The 18,126-nt window shown below is 42.4% G+C and overlaps 2 protein-coding genes across 8 annotated transcripts in view; both read left to right on the forward strand.

Annotated features, from left to right (window-relative positions):
• Positions 1-7,626, forward strand: part of TMTC4 (transmembrane O-mannosyltransferase targeting cadherins 4) — a 62,006-nt gene extending 54,380 nt beyond the window's left edge. For 4 of the 7 annotated variants that reach the window (XM_076361494.1, XM_076361543.1, XM_076361553.1 and 1 more), the window contains 2 exons: positions 1,890-1,959; positions 2,478-7,626. In XM_076361494.1, coding sequence (XP_076217609.1) covers positions 1,890-1,959; positions 2,478-2,629 — 222 coding nt within the window. In that variant the 3' untranslated portion in view covers positions 2,630-7,626. The remainder of the gene's footprint in view (positions 1-1,889; positions 1,960-2,477) is intronic. The other 3 variants (XM_076361505.1, XM_076361514.1, XM_076361524.1) reach the window with 3 other exon arrangements.
• Positions 7,627-8,909: 1,283 nt separating this feature from the next.
• Positions 8,910-18,126, forward strand: part of GGACT (gamma-glutamylamine cyclotransferase) — a 30,776-nt gene continuing 21,559 nt past the window's right edge. Inside the window, exon 1 of the mRNA XM_076361562.1 lies at positions 8,910-8,969. The gene's annotated coding sequence lies outside the window, so the exon portion shown is untranslated. The remainder of the gene's footprint in view (positions 8,970-18,126) is intronic.

Below are 18,126 nucleotides of genomic sequence, written 5' to 3' on the forward strand. Positions count from 1 at the left end.
TTGTAATTTCCTTGACTTGAGAAGATGAAGGCACTTTCTGCATCAGTCTCTCTTGGCTTCAGCGTGGCAGCCTCAGCTGTGCTAAGGAATGCTTTGAAAGGAGCATGTAGTTTGGGTTTGAATTTGGCCATACTGGGAAGCTCTTAAGTCACTCAAAGTTGAGTGACTCAATCTTGACATCAGAAATTTCTTGTCCCATGAGGGACTTTTACAGAGACTTATTTCATGCTTCACATGAGAAGATGGTGGAACCAAAAATCTGGCTGATAGGTTTTCTTTTTCAGTAGAGCCTGCGTTGTGTTTTGTGGATATAAGTAATGAAAGCTTAGCACAAAGGAAAGGCCTTTTCCCCAGGTTATTGTTCTCACATACCTCAGACAGCAAGTATGTGCATTCAGATGGAAGCCTACCACACTGAGGTAATTTTATCTTCAGGTCATTTGCATTGAAACTGAATGGGCAGCTTTCCCTAAAACACAGCACAGCATAGAAATCTGTGTAAAATTTGCTCTCTAAAATATCTAAACTTGCATGCAGGCGAGTAAATATGCTCCATTTGGATTGGGGGGGGGTATCTTTTTAAACTTCTGCAGGAAATATGCTCTGGAACAAAAGTATATTAGCAGCTAGTTTGGGAAAATAAAAAAGTTTGAATTAGAGAATAAATTAGCGGTAAATTGTTCTCTGAATATTTGGTGAGGGAGCTCAGCTTTTATAAGAAGTACTTATATATCAACAGTCCTAAGAGTACACACCACAAGTGGGAATATGGAAAAGATAACTTGTGAGGAAATGTGAGGAATATTTCAGTTGGCTTGATTTTTTAAGTAGCAGGCACTCAGCTACTCTTCATTGAGAACCATGTTGAAACATTTGTTTGAAAGAGGTTTACTGGAATGCCCCCATCTTAAATGCTAAAAACTATTTTAAAGGAAAAGGTGTCTAAAAGCAATTTGCTCAGATACCGAATTATATTATCCTGTACTGGTTTCAGCTGGGATAGAGTTAATTTTCTTCCTAGTAGCTGGTACAGGGCTGTGTTTTGGATTTAGTAGGAGAATAATGTTGATAACACACCAATGTTTTAGTTGTTGCTAAGCAGTGCTTACACTAGTCAAGGACTTCTCAGCTTCCCATGCCCTGCCAGCGAGAAGCTGGGAGGGGGCACAGCCAGGACAGCTGACCCAAACTGGCCAAAAGGATATTCCATACCATATGGCATCATACTCAGCATATAAACTGGGGGGAGTTAGCTGGGGGAGGGGTGACCACTGCTCGGGAACTGGCTGGGCATCGGTCGGCGGGTGGTAAGCAATTGCATTGTGCATCACTTATTTTGTATATTCCTTTATCATTATTATTATTAATATTTATTTTCTCTTCCTTTTCTGTCCTATTAAACTGTCTTTATCTCAACCCATGAATTTTACTTTTTTTTCCTGATTCTCTCCCGCATCCCACTGGGGAGGGGGGGTAGTGAGCGAATGGCTGTGTGGTGTTTAGCTGCCTGCCAGGTTAAACCACAACATATCCTTAACTTGATTGAATAAGTAGGGAAAACTTCAGCAGGCAATGTTTTAAAATATTGTAACTATGCAAAAAAAAAGAATTTAAGTAAACTGCTTTGCAAACTTCACTAGCGTTTAATAGCTCTCTGCTAAAATAACAGCAGCCTGTGAAAGCATGGCACTTACTCATAGCTTTATTACTGTTTTCTGTAGCCACCTGAGCTACAGGATCATGCAGGCTTAGAATATATATAGAGTGGTATCATATAGATATGGCATAGTTTGGGAGGGTTTTTAATTACAATCGTGGGTAAATTTTGCATTATTTTATATACTACGAGAGTAGACTGTCCTGTTGACTTGTTCTTCTAAATTATTCAGGAATCTGAAGCTTTGTTCCTCAAGGCAATTAAAGCCAATCCAAATGCTGCCAGTTATCATGGTAATTTGGGTAAGAGCCTTTCTAACTCTTATCAGCTATATTATTTGTTTGCTTCGTATTCATTGTGTTTAAAAAGAAAAAGCAATCTTTTGAGCCTTCTTCCTGCTGGGCAGATTTCTATTTTACTTCCTAGAAAAACTGCCAGCCAAAAGAACAGGGCACTAAACCAGAAAAGCTGTCACGCTATATGACAGATCAAGAGGGCTGCACAATCCAGCCCAGAGGTAGCTGCACTTTGGTGTCTGCAAATTGGTTCATTTATGCTGTGCTTGTAACCCGCAATGAGCTCACCAGATAAGAGCTGCCATTTATGGCTGCAGTGTAATTCATTCCTTCATCATTCCCATGCCAGTTCTGCTCCCAGGCTTTGCTCCTGCATTTGGCAACAGAACAAGCAGCTACTGTGCCACCAGCCAGCGAGAGACCCTCACTGGAAACAAAATGCTTTAATGTTGTTTTCCAAGTGATTGGCAAGATTGCATGTTACTCAACAATATTGCTAATGAAATTCCTCATTGATGTTCCAGCTGTGCTTTATCATCGCTGGGGAAATCTTGACTTAGCAAAGAAGCACTATGAAGTCTCTCTAAAGCTTGATCCTATGGCACCCGGGACCAAGGAAAACTACAACCTCTTAAGAAGAAAACTGGAGCAATTGCAAAAGAAAGGCAGTCCCTGATGTTTCTTTTCAGGTTGTCCGTGCATGCTGTTTATGATTAATGTTACATGGGTACTTTTGACCATGTAAAGGATTCAGTCATTATTTCTCAAAAATTGTACCACCACCAGCACTGCACACTTGAATGTCCAATTATGCCCTCCTACAGATCCTAACATTTCAGCTACGCTTTGGGGGATCATTTTATTTTTACCCTTGAACTGCTTTTAAAGTCCCTTAGAACATTTTTATAGGTATATGAAAGCAATGCAGATGGAATTTCACAGCTTTCACTTGTAATTTGATATCTTCGTCTGATTTTTAGTAGCAGGATGAATATCAGAAGGCAGTTTTATTTCTGAAAGTGATTCTAAAAAAAGTGCCATTTCCTGTTTAAATCCTGATCTTTTCAAGTATGAAGAGTGTCTGTCCACTTCAGTTTTATTACTGCCTTCTACTGCCAGTCCTGCAGAGCCAGTGGAAGAATGGATTCTCTCCAGCACATCAGTCTACTCTTGTAATTTGAGTTATGCCCTTGCTCTTGTTTCTGGCTCCACCCTTCAAAGTGTCAGATTTGTACAGGAGTAAATGAGGACAAGGATTTGACCATAAACGTTTGTCAGCCAGTGTACTGATGAGGTATGTTCGAGTGGAGAAAATACTCCTAGATCGAGACGGAGATTTTAGCAAGCAGCAAAGGGAAAAAAAGTGTGAGGTGACAGAGGAGTCAGCTAGAGTTTCTGTTCTTGCAGGCAGCCTCATCTTAGCATAGACAACGTGGGCAACAAGTCAGAATTGTTTTAGCTCCTGCCGCAGGTCAGTGGTCTAAATACAGTATAGCATCTACAGGAGCTAATTCCTGTGTTCTCAGGCATTTCAGTCCTTTCTGGTTAAGGACATTACACCTTTCAGCTCCTGTATTGTTGGTGAGTAAGGAGAGAGTTTCTGTAAAAAAGTAACTGGGCAGAGCACCTGACCTTGGCTGTTGATGTATTAACTGGAAAGAACTCGGATTCACCTTTGTCTCCTGTGGCTCATGCATTTGCTGAAGTGGCAGTTAAATAAGCATAGCTGTTAATGCATAAACTGATCACATTGGTGTGGGATGATTCAGAGATGGTACACATTGATACAATGTCACTTTTCAAAATGTGCTATGCTTTAATAAGGTTTAAACTCTGGCTGTCCAGAGTTGTTTGTCTTGTCCTAATATTTACGTTCCTGCTTCAGGAAGAAGTCACATGTCTATTTATTTGTTGGTTTTTTTCTTTAAGATTGGAAGATTGCTATTGGACATGAAAACTGAGGAACTTTACCTCTCTTTTCATATTCCTTCATCCTTTCCCTCTGTCCCCCCTTGCAGGAAAAAAATGATCAATGCGGTATTTGCAGCTTTGCTAATTTGTCCAATGATTATTGTATACAGATGGCGGAATGTTCTCCATATACAACTCACCTATGTGTGGAACCATTTAAAGTGTAGAGGGAATGCCTGCCGTAGGACAGGATGTTGTGTGACCTTGCCATCTGACCATCATGTAACCATTCTACATCTATACTACGTTTTGAACCTCGGCTACTTTTACATTATAAATTTGCTTGGAAATGACAGTTGTTCTTGAAAGTTGTTTCAAGAACCAACTGTGCCTACAGAGCGCATTGCAATACTGCAGAGCTACCAAAGCATCCTCTTGACAAAGCTAGTTTGGGTACTACAAGTAGTGCAGCTACTTTAATGTAATATTCTTGCCAGACTCACTACAAATCTAGCCAGCAAGGCTGTGGCAGTCTGGTGCTGTCCACAAATTTTGCTTTGAATGAATTAATACGCCTACATTACTTAGTATGTTGCCATACCGATTTTAGTTGAGGTACCAGAGGCATGTATTTGTGCTAGTGCAGTGCTCCTCTCCTGCTAATATAGCCTGTTTCTCAGCAGGACTAACTAGTTTGTCGTAGGGTACTGAGTTGATGCAATTGTTTCCTTTTCTTCTGGTTTCTGGACAAAATTTTCAGAAACTAGTTTCTGAATGTATTTGCAGGATACAAATATGTTCTTTGATAAGTATCTGTACTGACCCAGCAGAACGCTGCACCACTATGGCTAGTCATCTTCTGGTAACCAGCACAGTTTAGTCAGTACCAACTTTTGTATCTGAAACATGCTGAAATAGATACACCCTTCAGTACAAACAGCAGATTTTTAAGGCTTTCGATACATAGCTTATTATTCATCAGATATAGAGATCACTTAGCTACTTCAGTCATGAGATATTAAAGAGTTGGGGTCTGGCTGGATGAGCTAGTTTATAGCAAGATAAATGTGTTTAATATAAGCAGGTCTTCTCTGTATATTTGGAATATGACATACTGAGTTTAAATTATTATTCTCATCATGAAGTTCACACATATAGTTTTCTCTGTTTTGCCTGCCATATCAGCTTTACAGAAATCCATTAGATCTGTATTATGTATGGGGTATGAATTCTCTCTAGGTCATTATGAACCAAAGTTGTTGTAGGAATTCCTCTGTGGAAGTCCGTTTGCCCTTCTACTCAAGAGTCTCAGATGGAAGAGACATGCCAACAAATTGGATGTTTTGTTGGTATTTGAAAACGGTGTCTACTCTTCAATACAGACAACGTGATTTCTTCTTGATTAGTTTTCTGGCTACCTGTATATATTTTTGTGAGGGTTTATTTGGTTTATGTCATTTTCAGTGCTATAGAAATTCAATGTGGTTAGTTGTATGATGGTAATAAGAAGGATACACTTATGTCTGAGCGTAATGTTGAGGCAGAATTGGGTTTAAAAGAAACAACAAACAAGACTGCTTTTTTAATAAAAAATTCCTTAAGACTTTCAAGGATGCTAAATATTTTACTTTCAGAAATCTTTTGAGTGCAAATAATACAGTGAGTTTTATTACAATGGTTATAATGTTTTAACCTTTTGCTTGTTTTTTCATACCTCATAACTGACTCCTGGAATAGTGCAGAACACACAACCTGGAAGAGAGAAAGGTGAAGAAAAAGTGGTTTTGTATGTAGCTGTTGTTACAAACATTGTCTGTCTTTCCAGCGTGCTGGATTTTTTCCCCATGTTACCTTTCCACCATTGCTAATTACAGAAGATTAAAGTTTCCTTCTTATCAGCTGGCCTGCTTGATTCTGTAGTGAAATTAAGAACCCTGGATACATTTTTTTTTTTTTTTCAAAGATTGCTTGTTCAAATACAGTTCTGAGGAGAGAAATACAGAATGAATCAATGCACAGAATGGAGTCAGAAAAATATTCACAATGGCTGCTATGGATGACAGTCTCTTTTCACCAAAACCTTCGAAGGGAGTTCCCTAATTGTATGTTTCTCTCATGTTTAGACCAATGCCATGTACATGAAGTTTCCTGTTATTTAATTTCACACTTAGGATTTAAACTTTAGAGATGTGGGTTGTGTGTGTGTTTATGAGCACTCAGAAATAAAAATCTTCAATACTTTCGAATGGTTTGTTAAAAATATTGGGTCTGTTCACTGGGAACTTATTTCCTTCATATTTGAGATACCTGCATCTGAGCTATTCATCCTAGTTTCTCTGTATAGTCACTGGGAAAAAAAACCAGGTAATCTGAAACATGATTCATCTCCTAAAGAAAGCATCTTTAGGATGTGAGGCGTCATGTACTTGAAGCAGGTATTCCTCTTCACTAACTTCAAAGGGTAACTAAGGTGATGAGCTCACATGTATGAAGAAAATCTCACTGCTGCTTTCAGTTGAAGTAATCTGGTCCCATACACCTCTAGCATTCTCGTACGTTATCTGCACCAAGAATATTAAGACTGGCCTCGAAGCAAATTGGCAGGTGCTTGCCTTGAGAGTCAGAGAGTTACAGCAGCTGGATGAGGGAATGGGATGAGACAAATTAAGAGAGCTTTCTGCAGATAGTTAAATTTATATGGCTATAAAGCGTCTGAATGTCAAATCTCTGCCTACCGAAACAGAACATTCAGGTCCAGTCCGATGCATTGTTAGCTTGTCTATGATCACAATAAAGGGTAACAACTTCTTACTGAATTTACTTTCGGTGTCCTTCACTTTGTTTTAAAAGCAATCTAAAGCAACTGTAAATTTGCAAAGGTGAGATTTTTTCCTTAAATTGAAGTTGCTATTTCAAGCTGTAGCTGTTAGAATGTTAGATGTGATAGCATAGCCCGTTTCTAGATGGTGGGGGTTTTTTTCAGTTTAAATATCTTTATTTGCTGGTTCCTGCTTGTGTTCCATGTTTCATGCGAGCATAGGTACATTTACGTTCCTACCATTACCTGTAGATTCCCACATGATTCTTGACTTGGCCCTTTCACTGAACGGTGCTTCCTTCCACAGCTCTTGGTATGCCTCTACCACATGTGTGCTTATGAGGGCATGTTTAACTCGAAAAAGACTAAAATTTGCTAGAAACAAAAGTGATCTCACTTTTGAATTTCTGTGACGGAAACGCCGAGGGAGCTAAACCTCCGTCATGTACCACCGTAAGCGGCAGGTACCACTAGTAACGGCCGCATTAGACTGTGTTGGGCTCCGCGGTAACGTGAAGTGGTTGTACGTAGGTGTAATGTTACAAACACAGCAACCCGGATCCGGTGCTTTAAGGAAGAAGGGCTGTATAGCCACTCGGAAGAAGAGGATGTGCATAGCTGCACGGGCTGTTGAGGACCGGAGGACTGATTACCTTTGTGTTAGAAAGCTGCGCTGCAGTACTGTGGTGTTCGGTGTGTGTCAGCGATGATACATGTCAAGTGGTTCAGGGCTTTTTAAAATAAGTATTTTTGTTAGGAAAAAAATCCCTACAGATACTGAAATTGGTAGCTTGTGATTGCCGAGTTGAACTGTTTTTTAATGTAGTGTTAATCGTTTAGATGGCCAGCGGTACGTTCCCGTTTATTTTCAGCTGAGCAAGAAGTAAAAACATTTGTAATGGAGCCATGTAATAAATCTGCATTTTGCTATCTTTTTGCATAGATTTTAACTGTGATAATGGTGTTTATTTTTGTAGTAAGTTTTTTATTCAGGGTTCTGCTATAAGCTAGGAAGAAAATCTAATGGGCATGGTAGACTGGTACTGTGATGCACAGGAGGACGTTCTTCCCCTTAGAGTAACAGTTCAAGATCTTGATTCTGCACAAGTGTACTGATGCTGAATGCGCGTGCCTAAGAAAAAAAGCAGCACTTAAGGAAAGTGGTGGAATACCCAACTAATTAATTCAACCTCTAAAACAATAAACTGTAGAAAGAAAAGCGGGAGATGCTGCCTCAGACTCTGAGCAATCTTACCCTGCTTTAGAGCCAGAAGAGAATTACTGAACGCTCATGGTGTAAGAAAGGGGATAGTCTGTAACGGATGCAACCCAACTTTCAGCCTACGGACTGGGCAAGGAGGAGGGACTGAAGCCGAAGCGTTACTTGCTGTCCCAATAACCAGGCTACCAAACGGTGCTCGTGTGCTCCAGATAAACACGTACTGAATTGTTCAGCGTCAAACAGAGCGTAAGGGTGTCTTACTCTTATTCCTGCTACCGGCGTATTCATTTTCTTACAGTGATTTGACTGCGTGGAGCCTTAGCGTGCTTTGCTACCAGGCAGCCCGATCCCTACAGAGCCAGCTTGAGGGGGTCCTCGGCTGGGAGCTGGGAAGCTGCCTGAAAAGGAGGTAAACAGAAAGCCACCTGGCACGCTCGAAGTTTGAAAACTTTTGCTTCAGCAGGCTCAGAATCAACCTGGCTACAGCCAGAATCCCTCCTATAGAGTAGTCAGTGGTATTTTAAAATAATAAGGGGTTTTAAGAGTTCTCTAGAAGTCAGATTTGCTGCCCGAGGCTGCGTCGCTCCGTGCGCATCTGTTGCGGCCCCCAGGGCGGCAGGCCGGGGGGCTGCTACTGTGGATTTCAGTTGCTGCTGCCGGTTGTTCGGGAGGGATTCTGCCCGGGGAGCGCGGGGCGCTGCACCCTCTGCCACCGCTGTCGCAGCCGGCGCGGGCTGCCCTGCTCTCCCGCCCTCGGCTGGCTGCTCTGCCCGGGCTGCCACCCCTCCGCAAAGCGCGCTCCGTCCCTCCGGCAGCCGGGGCGGCTCGGGCGAACGACCGCAGCCTACCCCGCCCCCGTCCCCCGCAGCCCGCGGACGCCCCGCGCTGCCCCCACCCGCCCCGGCCCGCGGGGGAGGGAGGGAGGGCGGGCGGGGAGGCCCCGCCCTCGCCAGCGCCGCCCCGCCGCTCCGCCCCGCCCCGCCGCCTACTCCCCAGAGAGGCGCCCCGGGACGGGCAGAAGGACGCGGCCGCGGGCGGAAGCGGAGGCACCGGCAGCGCTGGCGAGTGAGTGCCGCGAGCGGCCGCCGGGGGGGGCGCGCGCTAGGGCCCGCGCCGCCGGGGCAGAGCGGGGCGGGGCGGGGCCGCCCGCCCGCCCGCCCGCCCTCGCCGCCACGTGACGCAGCGGCCCCGCGCGGTTCGAGCGGCCGGTCCCCTTCCGCGCGCCCTCCTTCCCCCGCTCCCGGTGACGCCGCCGCCGCGGAGCCTCCTCGCGGCCAATGAGCCGCTCGCGGAGCGGTGGGCGCTCGCGGCGGGGGCGGGCCTCCGCGGCAGCCGTTGGGCCGAGGCGTTCCCCTGGCGCTGCCTCGCCGCCCGGCGGCTGCCAGCTCTCGCCTGGCGGAGGGGAAGCGAGTGGGTGCGGGCGGGCGCCCGCGCGGGGCTTGCCAGAGGCCGCGGGTTCGGCTTGGGGCCTCTCCGCGGAGGGGCAGCGGCGGAGAAAAGAGCTCCGGCGGGAGGAGGGCGCCCGCTGGCACCGGCGGGGAGCGCCCCGCAGCGCTGGCCGGCACCCCCTGCCTGCGGCCGCCGGGCTGAGGGCGGCGGAGGCGGGCTTGTGGGCCGCGGGGCCGGTGGGGCAGCGGCGCAGCCCTGCCGCCGGCTCCTTGCCGGTGGACGGTGGCGTGCGGGAGCCGCGAGCGGCTCAGCGCCCTCCGCCCCCGGCCGCTGGGCGGAGGGGTCCCTCACCGGGCGCCGCGCTGCCTTTTCCCCCGCGGGGACCCGGGTGCCCGTGGTGCGCCAGGCTTGTCGGGTCACAGCAGCGTGCCTCAGCGTGCTAGGGGCAGCGGGACTGCTGAAAGCCTTTTGCTTCAGTAATGCGGCCTAGTTCGGGGAGAGGTATCTGTAACTCCGAACTTGAAACAGTGCTGATGGGCCAAGGCGGTGAGCACCTCGCGTTCTCCTGGTATTCAGGTGCATAGGGCATTCTCCAAGCAACAGTGTTCATTATGATCCAAATACTCATTTTGGTAACATAGCTTTACCTTGTAAGGATTACTGAAGTGGATTTGAAGAACAAATACCTCAACTAGAGGGAGAACAGAAAGAAAATAGTTCAGCTATCATAGATGAAGAGAAGCTGTGACAGTTGATACCTGTATCCTTACAAGATGACACTTCAGAGCATTTATCTTTTTGCCTGCATTGCTTGGACCAGATTGGGTTTTGTTACCTTCTTATCCTTCTAAGGATTGAATTTCACTATATTTTCATTTCCTGCTTTTTCTGTATCCTCTTCCGTTTTAGAGTTATATAAACCTTTTGCTTTTGAGATAAGGTTCATTAAGCTGTAACTGTGTTAACTCCAGACAATTAACTTCCTCATTTTTTGCTTCAGGGCTTTTTAATTTGCTACTTCCATAATTTTTGCCGTGCTTTGAAAATATAAAGGTAGCAACTTACATAGATCTTAACGTACAGAGGCACAACTATAAATATCTCCATGGCCAAGTTGTTTCATGTAGACCTCTGTGAAGAGTGGACTTGTTTTATATACTCTCTAGTTTAAGCAGGCAGTCAACCTGGAAAAGCAATTTCTTCACAATTAAAACTGTTCGTTGTGTGACATAGGCCATTAAGAGAGGCTTTAAATTTTGCATGTCTCTGAAAAACGGGCATATTTCCATCTTTCTTCTCCCTTCCCCCCTGAGGAAAGCCTTAAAAACCTAGACTGTGTCTGTAAAGTGTATGTATCCTCAGCTAGCACTCATCTCCTGCCCTTGTTCCATCATAGCTGTCAAAGTCATATGAAAACTAATGTCTTTTTACCCAAGTGTATTACAGCATTCTATCGCCATCGGTAAATAAAAGCTAAACAGAACAGATGTCTCTGTTACCGTCTGTCTCGAAACCTGAATTGTGAAGGGTGTTACATTTTAAACAAAAAAAATGGACTTCCCGTACACTGCTAATGTTTTAAAATCTGCACCCTACTGCTGACAAGTATTAGCTACTTAATATGTGTGTTGTACTTACTTTGCTTGGGTTCTTGCAGCCTGTTCGCTCATCACTTTCCAAATTACTGTGGTGTTCTGCATCAGCTTTGCAAGCAAGTTTCTTTGAGCTTGTTCATGAATTTGTTTTGAAACTACTGGAATATTGAACAAAGCTTCGCTCGGTCGCAGGAAATAATGGGACATGTTGTCGATACTGTCATGTCATCTGCTCCTTATAAATTTCCTTTTGGTGACTTCTTTATATGTGTGATCAGTTTTTTGCCGATCACTTTCTCATATCAGTTCAGGGCAGAAATACTGTTTTGAATGCTTCACTTACTGCAGTATCTGCTTTTTATCCTTTAGAAAGGATCATCATGTCAGTTCATGCTTCCCTTAGCTGATTTTTGACGTGGAAAGCTAGGTGCCTCCGGAGAGTACCGAGCACAAACCAGGCCTGGTTTTGCACCAGACGTCCTGCTGTCTCTCCCACCCACTGTTACTCTGAGCACAGCCTCTTTGCTTGAAAAAGTGTCGTCTGGTGTTGGCTTTAGCCCTGCTCTGAGGGGGAGGCTGGGCTAGGTGACCTTCAAAGGTCCCTTCCAACCATTCCTCTGACTGTCTATACATTTTCGTGACTCCCAATAGCAACCCAACTACCTGTTTCAAAAGAAGTTTCCTCTTGAAAATGACTTTCATCTGACTGCTGATGTAACCATGATTTTTGCGTGTTCTGCTTCTGTTGTTCATGTGGTAGCATTTGTTCTTCTTTGGGAACTTCTGGGAAGTGAGGTTACGTGGCTGCCTGATCTGTGTTTTGAATTTGTGAGTGTAGGTACAGGCACAAAGGTGCAGTCAGGAGGGTGTCGTGAAGTGAAATAAGAATGATAAATTCCAGGGGTATGTTGTGGCATTTGCCTTCTGCTGCTAGCTCCGGTATACTTTTACTCTCTGATGGATTAGCCAAATTATTTTTCTGTGTAACCATAAGCAGCATTAATAGTTACTGTTCGTAGCAAAAAATAAACTTCATTTCACTGTAGTTTTTGTCATTCTTTTTTTGGAGCAATGTACTTTTTTTTTTTTTCTTTCTTGCTATTCAAGTCTTATTGTATGTTTCTCATGCTCTAAAAGCATGTGCTCTTTGAACTTGAGCCTGCTCAAATAACTTTCGTAACTCTCCTGATTTAAGTAGAATTGAATGTGAAACTTGCGTGACATTTTAAGTGACATGAACTACTTAAGAAAAGAACGCATGCCATGGTAGGATGTATTTTCTATATGAACTGATGCTACCTTTCTTTTTCCCATCTTTCAAAATATTTTTGCAGCATTCCGACAGAGAGGGTATTACATAGATAATTTAATAAGAGACAGGGGAAATGTATGGATGTAGTCACATCGCTGAGTTTGCAAATGTAATACCTTTTTCATTCTGTCTCTCTAAAGAATGTGCTTAATACCCTTTTTTTCTTCAAAAACAGAACTATTCAAGCAGTAGTAAATCACTTTCTTAAATCAAAATCTGTAGCTATTTAGAACTTTCTGCTCTTCTTCACTCCAAAAGTTTAATTACATTTTATGGACCGTGTCAGATACAGCTCTCTTCCTCACTTCCAAAACCCAATTAACGCTAAAGAGGGACAGACTATACCAGGGTAATATAACACTATTATTTATCATTATAGTGTTTTTCAAGAATGGCCTTTACATTAAGATTTTTGGCCATTGTGATTTCTTTAAGTATGTCAGCTATTTGCTCTTAACATCTTGAGAAAACATATTGAATATCACTGTCACTCCTGATTTCTCTCTCTTACAAGACACCTCTTTTCCTTTAGAATTACCCGTATAACCACCTCTCTCTGCAGTGTTTTGACTGTAATTGCTCATGTCCATTACTAACAGCCGGAGTTACCATCGTGTTGCTGACGTTCTGACAGAAGCTCTTGGCCACGTAGAATTGCTTTTTCTCATCCCTTCCCCGAAGCACTGCCTTTTTCCAGTGCTGTGTGGTGCCACTGTAATTGTAAGGGAGATCATCCCACCTGCGCCAGGCTTCAGCTGTGCCAGACTGTCTGTATTAGGACAATACTGCAGTTTTAAATGTATGTGCTATCAAATAATACCAGAGTACTTACAAGTCCATTTCTTTTCTTTTCCTCCACTCATTTTGTCTAGCCTGATACAGTCCCACAACTTTTATCATAGTATAGTTTAGGTTGGAAGGGACCTTCAGGAGTCTCTAGTCCAACCACCTTATTCAAAGCAAGGACACCTGTGTGGGCAGACCAGGTTGTTCAGGGCTTTATCCAATGTGTCTTGAAAACCTACAGGGATAGAGACTACACAGCCCCTCTGGGCAGCTTGCTTCAGTGTTTGTCTGCACCATGAAAATCCTTTTCCTTGAATCAAGTTGGGGCCTCTCTTGTTTCGGTTTATACCTGTTGTTTCTCCAGCTTCCCACTGTGAAGAGCCTAGCTGCGTTTTCTGGATGACCTCCTGATAGGTATGGGAAGACTGCTATGAGGCACCCCAAAGCCATCTCTTCTCAAGTTGAACAAACCCAGTTTCCTGAGCTTCTTTTCACAGAGCAAGTGCTCCTGCCCTATGACCATCTGAACTCACTGCAGTATCTTCCTTGTACTGGGGGGCCCGAAACTGGACGCGCTATTGTAGGTGTGGTCTAATGAGTGTCGAGTGAAGGGAGATCATCGCTTCCCTCAATCTGCTGGTTGTGCCCCCATTAATACAGCGCAGGGTGCTCACCCTGTTTGCTGCTTTCTTTGTTCAGCAAGGTGTATTCAGGAGTCTTAAGGTAAGGATGCGTAAGGTAAATCATTGAGATGTCAGAGGAAACATGGATCCCAGCCAGCATCATCTTGGCTGCTGTGCCGCACTTTTGGCTGAGTCCTGGCTCTGCAACAACCGTCAGGGTTTTAGCTTTCCTGTTAGTGAGGAAGGAGACATAGATGTTAATTTCTCATCACAGGTCTAAAACTCTCACTGTTTACTTACATTTTCCACAAGTCTCAGGAATACTTGTTGGCATTATGTTACTTTCTGGTAACAGTATCATGGACAATTCGAATAGTGTTTTGGAGTGGTAGTATAAGAGACTTCTCTTTTTTCCAAAATATTTTTTGCTGTTGTTCTGGACTCAATTTTCTACAGTTTTCCTCTTGTGTCTCTCCATATCCTGGGTGTCAACCTGTACCTCTGCTGCTGCCTTCTGCATCACAGGGACTAAAAGTTATCTACATATCTAGTGAAATATGTCATTTGATACATTTTTGCCTTCTGGTAGGCAGTCCAGTTTGTGTACAGGACTTCAAATAATTAAGGTTTTATTGTTTCTACTGACACACAGTACTGATAAGAATTGTGGGTTTGTACCTCACTACTGCCCTCCTCTTTCATCTACTTCTTTAGATGACAGACTTGCATTTGAAATGTGAGTTTCATTTGTAGTTGGTGGTGAGAGATTCAGCTCACGTCTCTTTACATCAACTGGCGAAGCCTGAGTGACCAGCCTAGATTCAGAACTTAAGGAAATTAAAGTTAAGTGAGGTAAATACTACCCTCTGGTTCATAAGAAGTTACTAATAGCATTCTTTCTGAATTCTTTTATATTGAACCCAAGTGTTTGTTGTTTAATTGCATATTAAACAGGCTACAGTATGGACACTGAATTTTAGCACTAAAATCAGTATGTAATTTTGTCTATGGATTCTATCCACTGTAACTTCTGTAAATACCAGTTTTGTTGTTGCTCGGATCTCAGAATGTGTGAATTTCTCTAGAAATCAAAGGTAACAGGTTAGATTATTTCCCATCAGGAGAGGCACAGTCCATATATAGAGTGAAAAGCTGAAAGCTAGAAGGAAAATAGAAATAAACCAATTTTCTTCAAAACATTGCTGAGAAAAATGATATTGGAAATGAGACTGTAAGTAGTGACCGAGAAATGAGGGTCTCGTTTTGGTTTTGTGTTGGAAGAATGGTGATTGTGGTGGTTTTGAATGACATTTAGATCTAGTGATGAACAAGGGATTCATGTTAGTTGTGATATGAGAGTAAGGCTATGACAGAATTTCACTAGCTGATAGCTTCATTAGAAGAAATTATGGGTTGTTTTAATGTAGAGGGAAATGGTAGATAAATAGGCCAAAGTACATAAAGGGCCCTGCTTGAAGTTATAATCCTCGTCTTTAACTAATTTTCTTTTTATTCTTTAAATTAACTCTTTTAATTCTTTTGTTAGCTTTGTCTTTTTTAAGCTAATTTAACTAACTGCATGATCTGCAACTCACTGCGGGTGCTGGAATGAAATATTTCAGATTCTGGTAGCACATAGCGTGTGCTTCAAGCTTGAAAGGAAGTGTTTAAGGCTATTTAATCATTGATTTAGCATCTATAGTTGCAATTCCTAAACTAGAAATTACAAAATAATTGGTATCACAAGAAAGCAAACTTAGAGGCTCAAGTGGTTTGCAAGTCCAGAAGTGCAATTGGAAGATGTTGCCCAGGAAAGTAACTGGTTCTGTCAACATCTTTACAGGTGTCCAGTGAAGGGATATTGGCCCCTTCTTTGGTATCTCTGTAATTTTAGCTTGTAAGACACTGTGTAATTGCTCTTCCCCATGCTGTCCATCTCCATGCCGCTAGGCACCAGCCTTCTGTTTGTCCTTCTGCGTAACTTCTGCCTCCCTTTTGTGATGACATTCTTCTGGGCTATGGTTTTTATTTATTTTCCTGTGCTCAAGGGGTTATGGAGCTGTACACTGGTGAAATGTTGAATGAGTGCCAGAATACTCTCTCTTGTCTGGATTCACCCAACCCAGTTCAGCTGGACTGATAGGACGTTCTACAGTGAGGCAGCAGGGTCTTGGCGGTGTTTCAGTCTGGGGGAAAATGGGAATCCTTCATCGTTTTTGTGAAAGGCTCATGGAAAAGGAAGAGGAATTTGAGGAGGCTGGAGAAAGGGATTAATAACATAAGCATCCATAGTAACAAATTGAAGAGAAAATCATTGGATTCGGATATTTTATTGTTGAGATCAGATTTATGCTTACAATAGGGCTTGCTCAGAGATGAACTGTTATCAGAATACGTGGCTGGAAAAATTGGAGGCAACTGAAGAAAGGAGTTTTAAGCAATAGCAGTTGGGTACAGATAATCAGATGCGGGATGAAGGAAAAACAAAACTACTTGCCATGATTGTCAGCTGAGATGTGATGGTCTTGGATTTATGGATCGAAGTAGAACGATACAGGCATTAGGTTTCCTTATTCCCCTAACCGCATGTCTGTGCAGGTGCTCAAGGGGGATTGTGGTTTGAAGAACAACTTAAGCCCAAACTTATTCTGCGCAAAGGAAGAACTCTAAAGAGGATGCAACAACCCTACAGAGATTAGAAAAGTGAGGGGAAAAGATTACTAGGTGGAAAATGTAATCTTGGAGTGAATGTCAGCATTTAAATATGTTCAAGAGTATGTATAAATTGCTTTTTTTTTTTTTGAGGCTACAGAACTTAGATTTTCTGTAGAATGAGTAAGTGAGAATCTGAGCTGTGTTGCATAATATTTTCATTGAAAGGGGATGGAACATAGCACGTGTATGGAGTGTGGCAATGTGTACTGTGAAGCAGTGCTTTAAAACTGCATCACTTCGCACAACGCTAAGTACTGCTTTGTCTTGTGTTGCCTGTGAGGTGTGGAGATACTGTTTGGTAGGTATTACATTTGGATGTGAGCATGGGAGAATAAATCAAATTTAGATGGGATTGCACAGAGCTAAGCCTGCACTATATTAGGAAAATGTATAAATAACTGAGAAACTATGTGAATGAGAAAAACATTTCGACGCAATTTATGGAGTGGAGCCCCAGGCTTAATTCTGCCTTAGCTGAAAATTACGTAGGGAATAAATCCCAGCAGGACACTTATCATACACGTACACGTTTCACACATCAAACCACTAACCTGCTCCAAGGATGCAGTGCTTGCTGTGATGTAGTTCAAATATAGCAGCTATGAAAACTTTCAGAATATGAATCCAGCCACTGGCCAAATCTTACTAAAGCTTTCTGAAGCTCATTTCAAACATGAAAAGTAACACGAAGTTATATGCTTAGGAACTTTGTCTGGTTGGGAAGAGTGTCTTTGGGGAAGGTGATATGAAGGGCTCAGAAAGAAGAATCTCTACCTTCTGTGGACTCTGTAGACAGAAACCTGTTCTCTTAACTGTTCTCTCTAACAGGAGTCAAATTCAAGAGAGAATGACCATAAAAGAAAATCAACATTTAAGAGATTTAAATCATATTTTAGGTTAATGATTTATTTCTTTTGATTAAACTGTCCTAAGGCAGTGGGCCTTATTTCATGTTTGTGGTTCCAGACATAATACATTTCTCAGTAATGTGATTATTTATGTAGTTATGTGAAGCTTTAGGAAACCTGCTTAACAGAAATAAGACATCTTGGAGAAGACAAACAGGTGCAGTCAAGAGAGAAAAGAGGTTGTTGGTGTTTTTTCATCTTTCTACTATGGGGCTTTTTAATGAGATTGGCTGAGTGTTTTGTCCTCTCCCTTCTATTCTTGTTTATATTTACCTTTATTTATCTTGTCGAAATATCAAGAAATTTAGGTCAAAATATATCTGGATCCATCTGCTCATCTAGTCTGTTCTTTTACTGCTAGTAGTTATTATATCTTTTAATTAAGTATGCTTAATGACAGTTTACTGCATTAATGGTTGGCATCAAGTATCTTTAATTTTGTACATGATGAACTTACTAATGCAGAGAAGGGTTTTTTCCTAACTTCTGTATATCAAAACAATGATTTAATCTCTTTAATTTGTCAAATTGTAGTCTATATGTCTTATCTGTAGCTTCTGTTTCATTGTTGTTTTAGGTGAAAACTCAACTAGGCTCTATAATTTAGATGAATTTAGCAGAGGTATGTTATTATCAGTCATATTATGAATACAGGAAGTGTTTATTCATTGACACAGTGATCCATTTCAGTTTTGAATCTTGTGAATTATAGTTATTCTTTTGATATAAGAACTTTGTGCTCTAAATCTTAGGACAGACTTAAATTATAAAGTCCACAACTGACCTTTCAATTCTAGGTTCATCAAATATGTTTTAATTTTTATTTTGTTTTTTGTGGTTGACCATTGTTGTGGATGGAGTGAGACTGCACTCCATCACAAGAGAGAAGTAAGA

Source organism: Aptenodytes patagonicus, chromosome 1, assembly GCF_965638725.1.
Source record: "Aptenodytes patagonicus chromosome 1, bAptPat1.pri.cur, whole genome shotgun sequence".
NCBI classification, from domain to species: domain Eukaryota; kingdom Metazoa; phylum Chordata; class Aves; order Sphenisciformes; family Spheniscidae; genus Aptenodytes; species Aptenodytes patagonicus.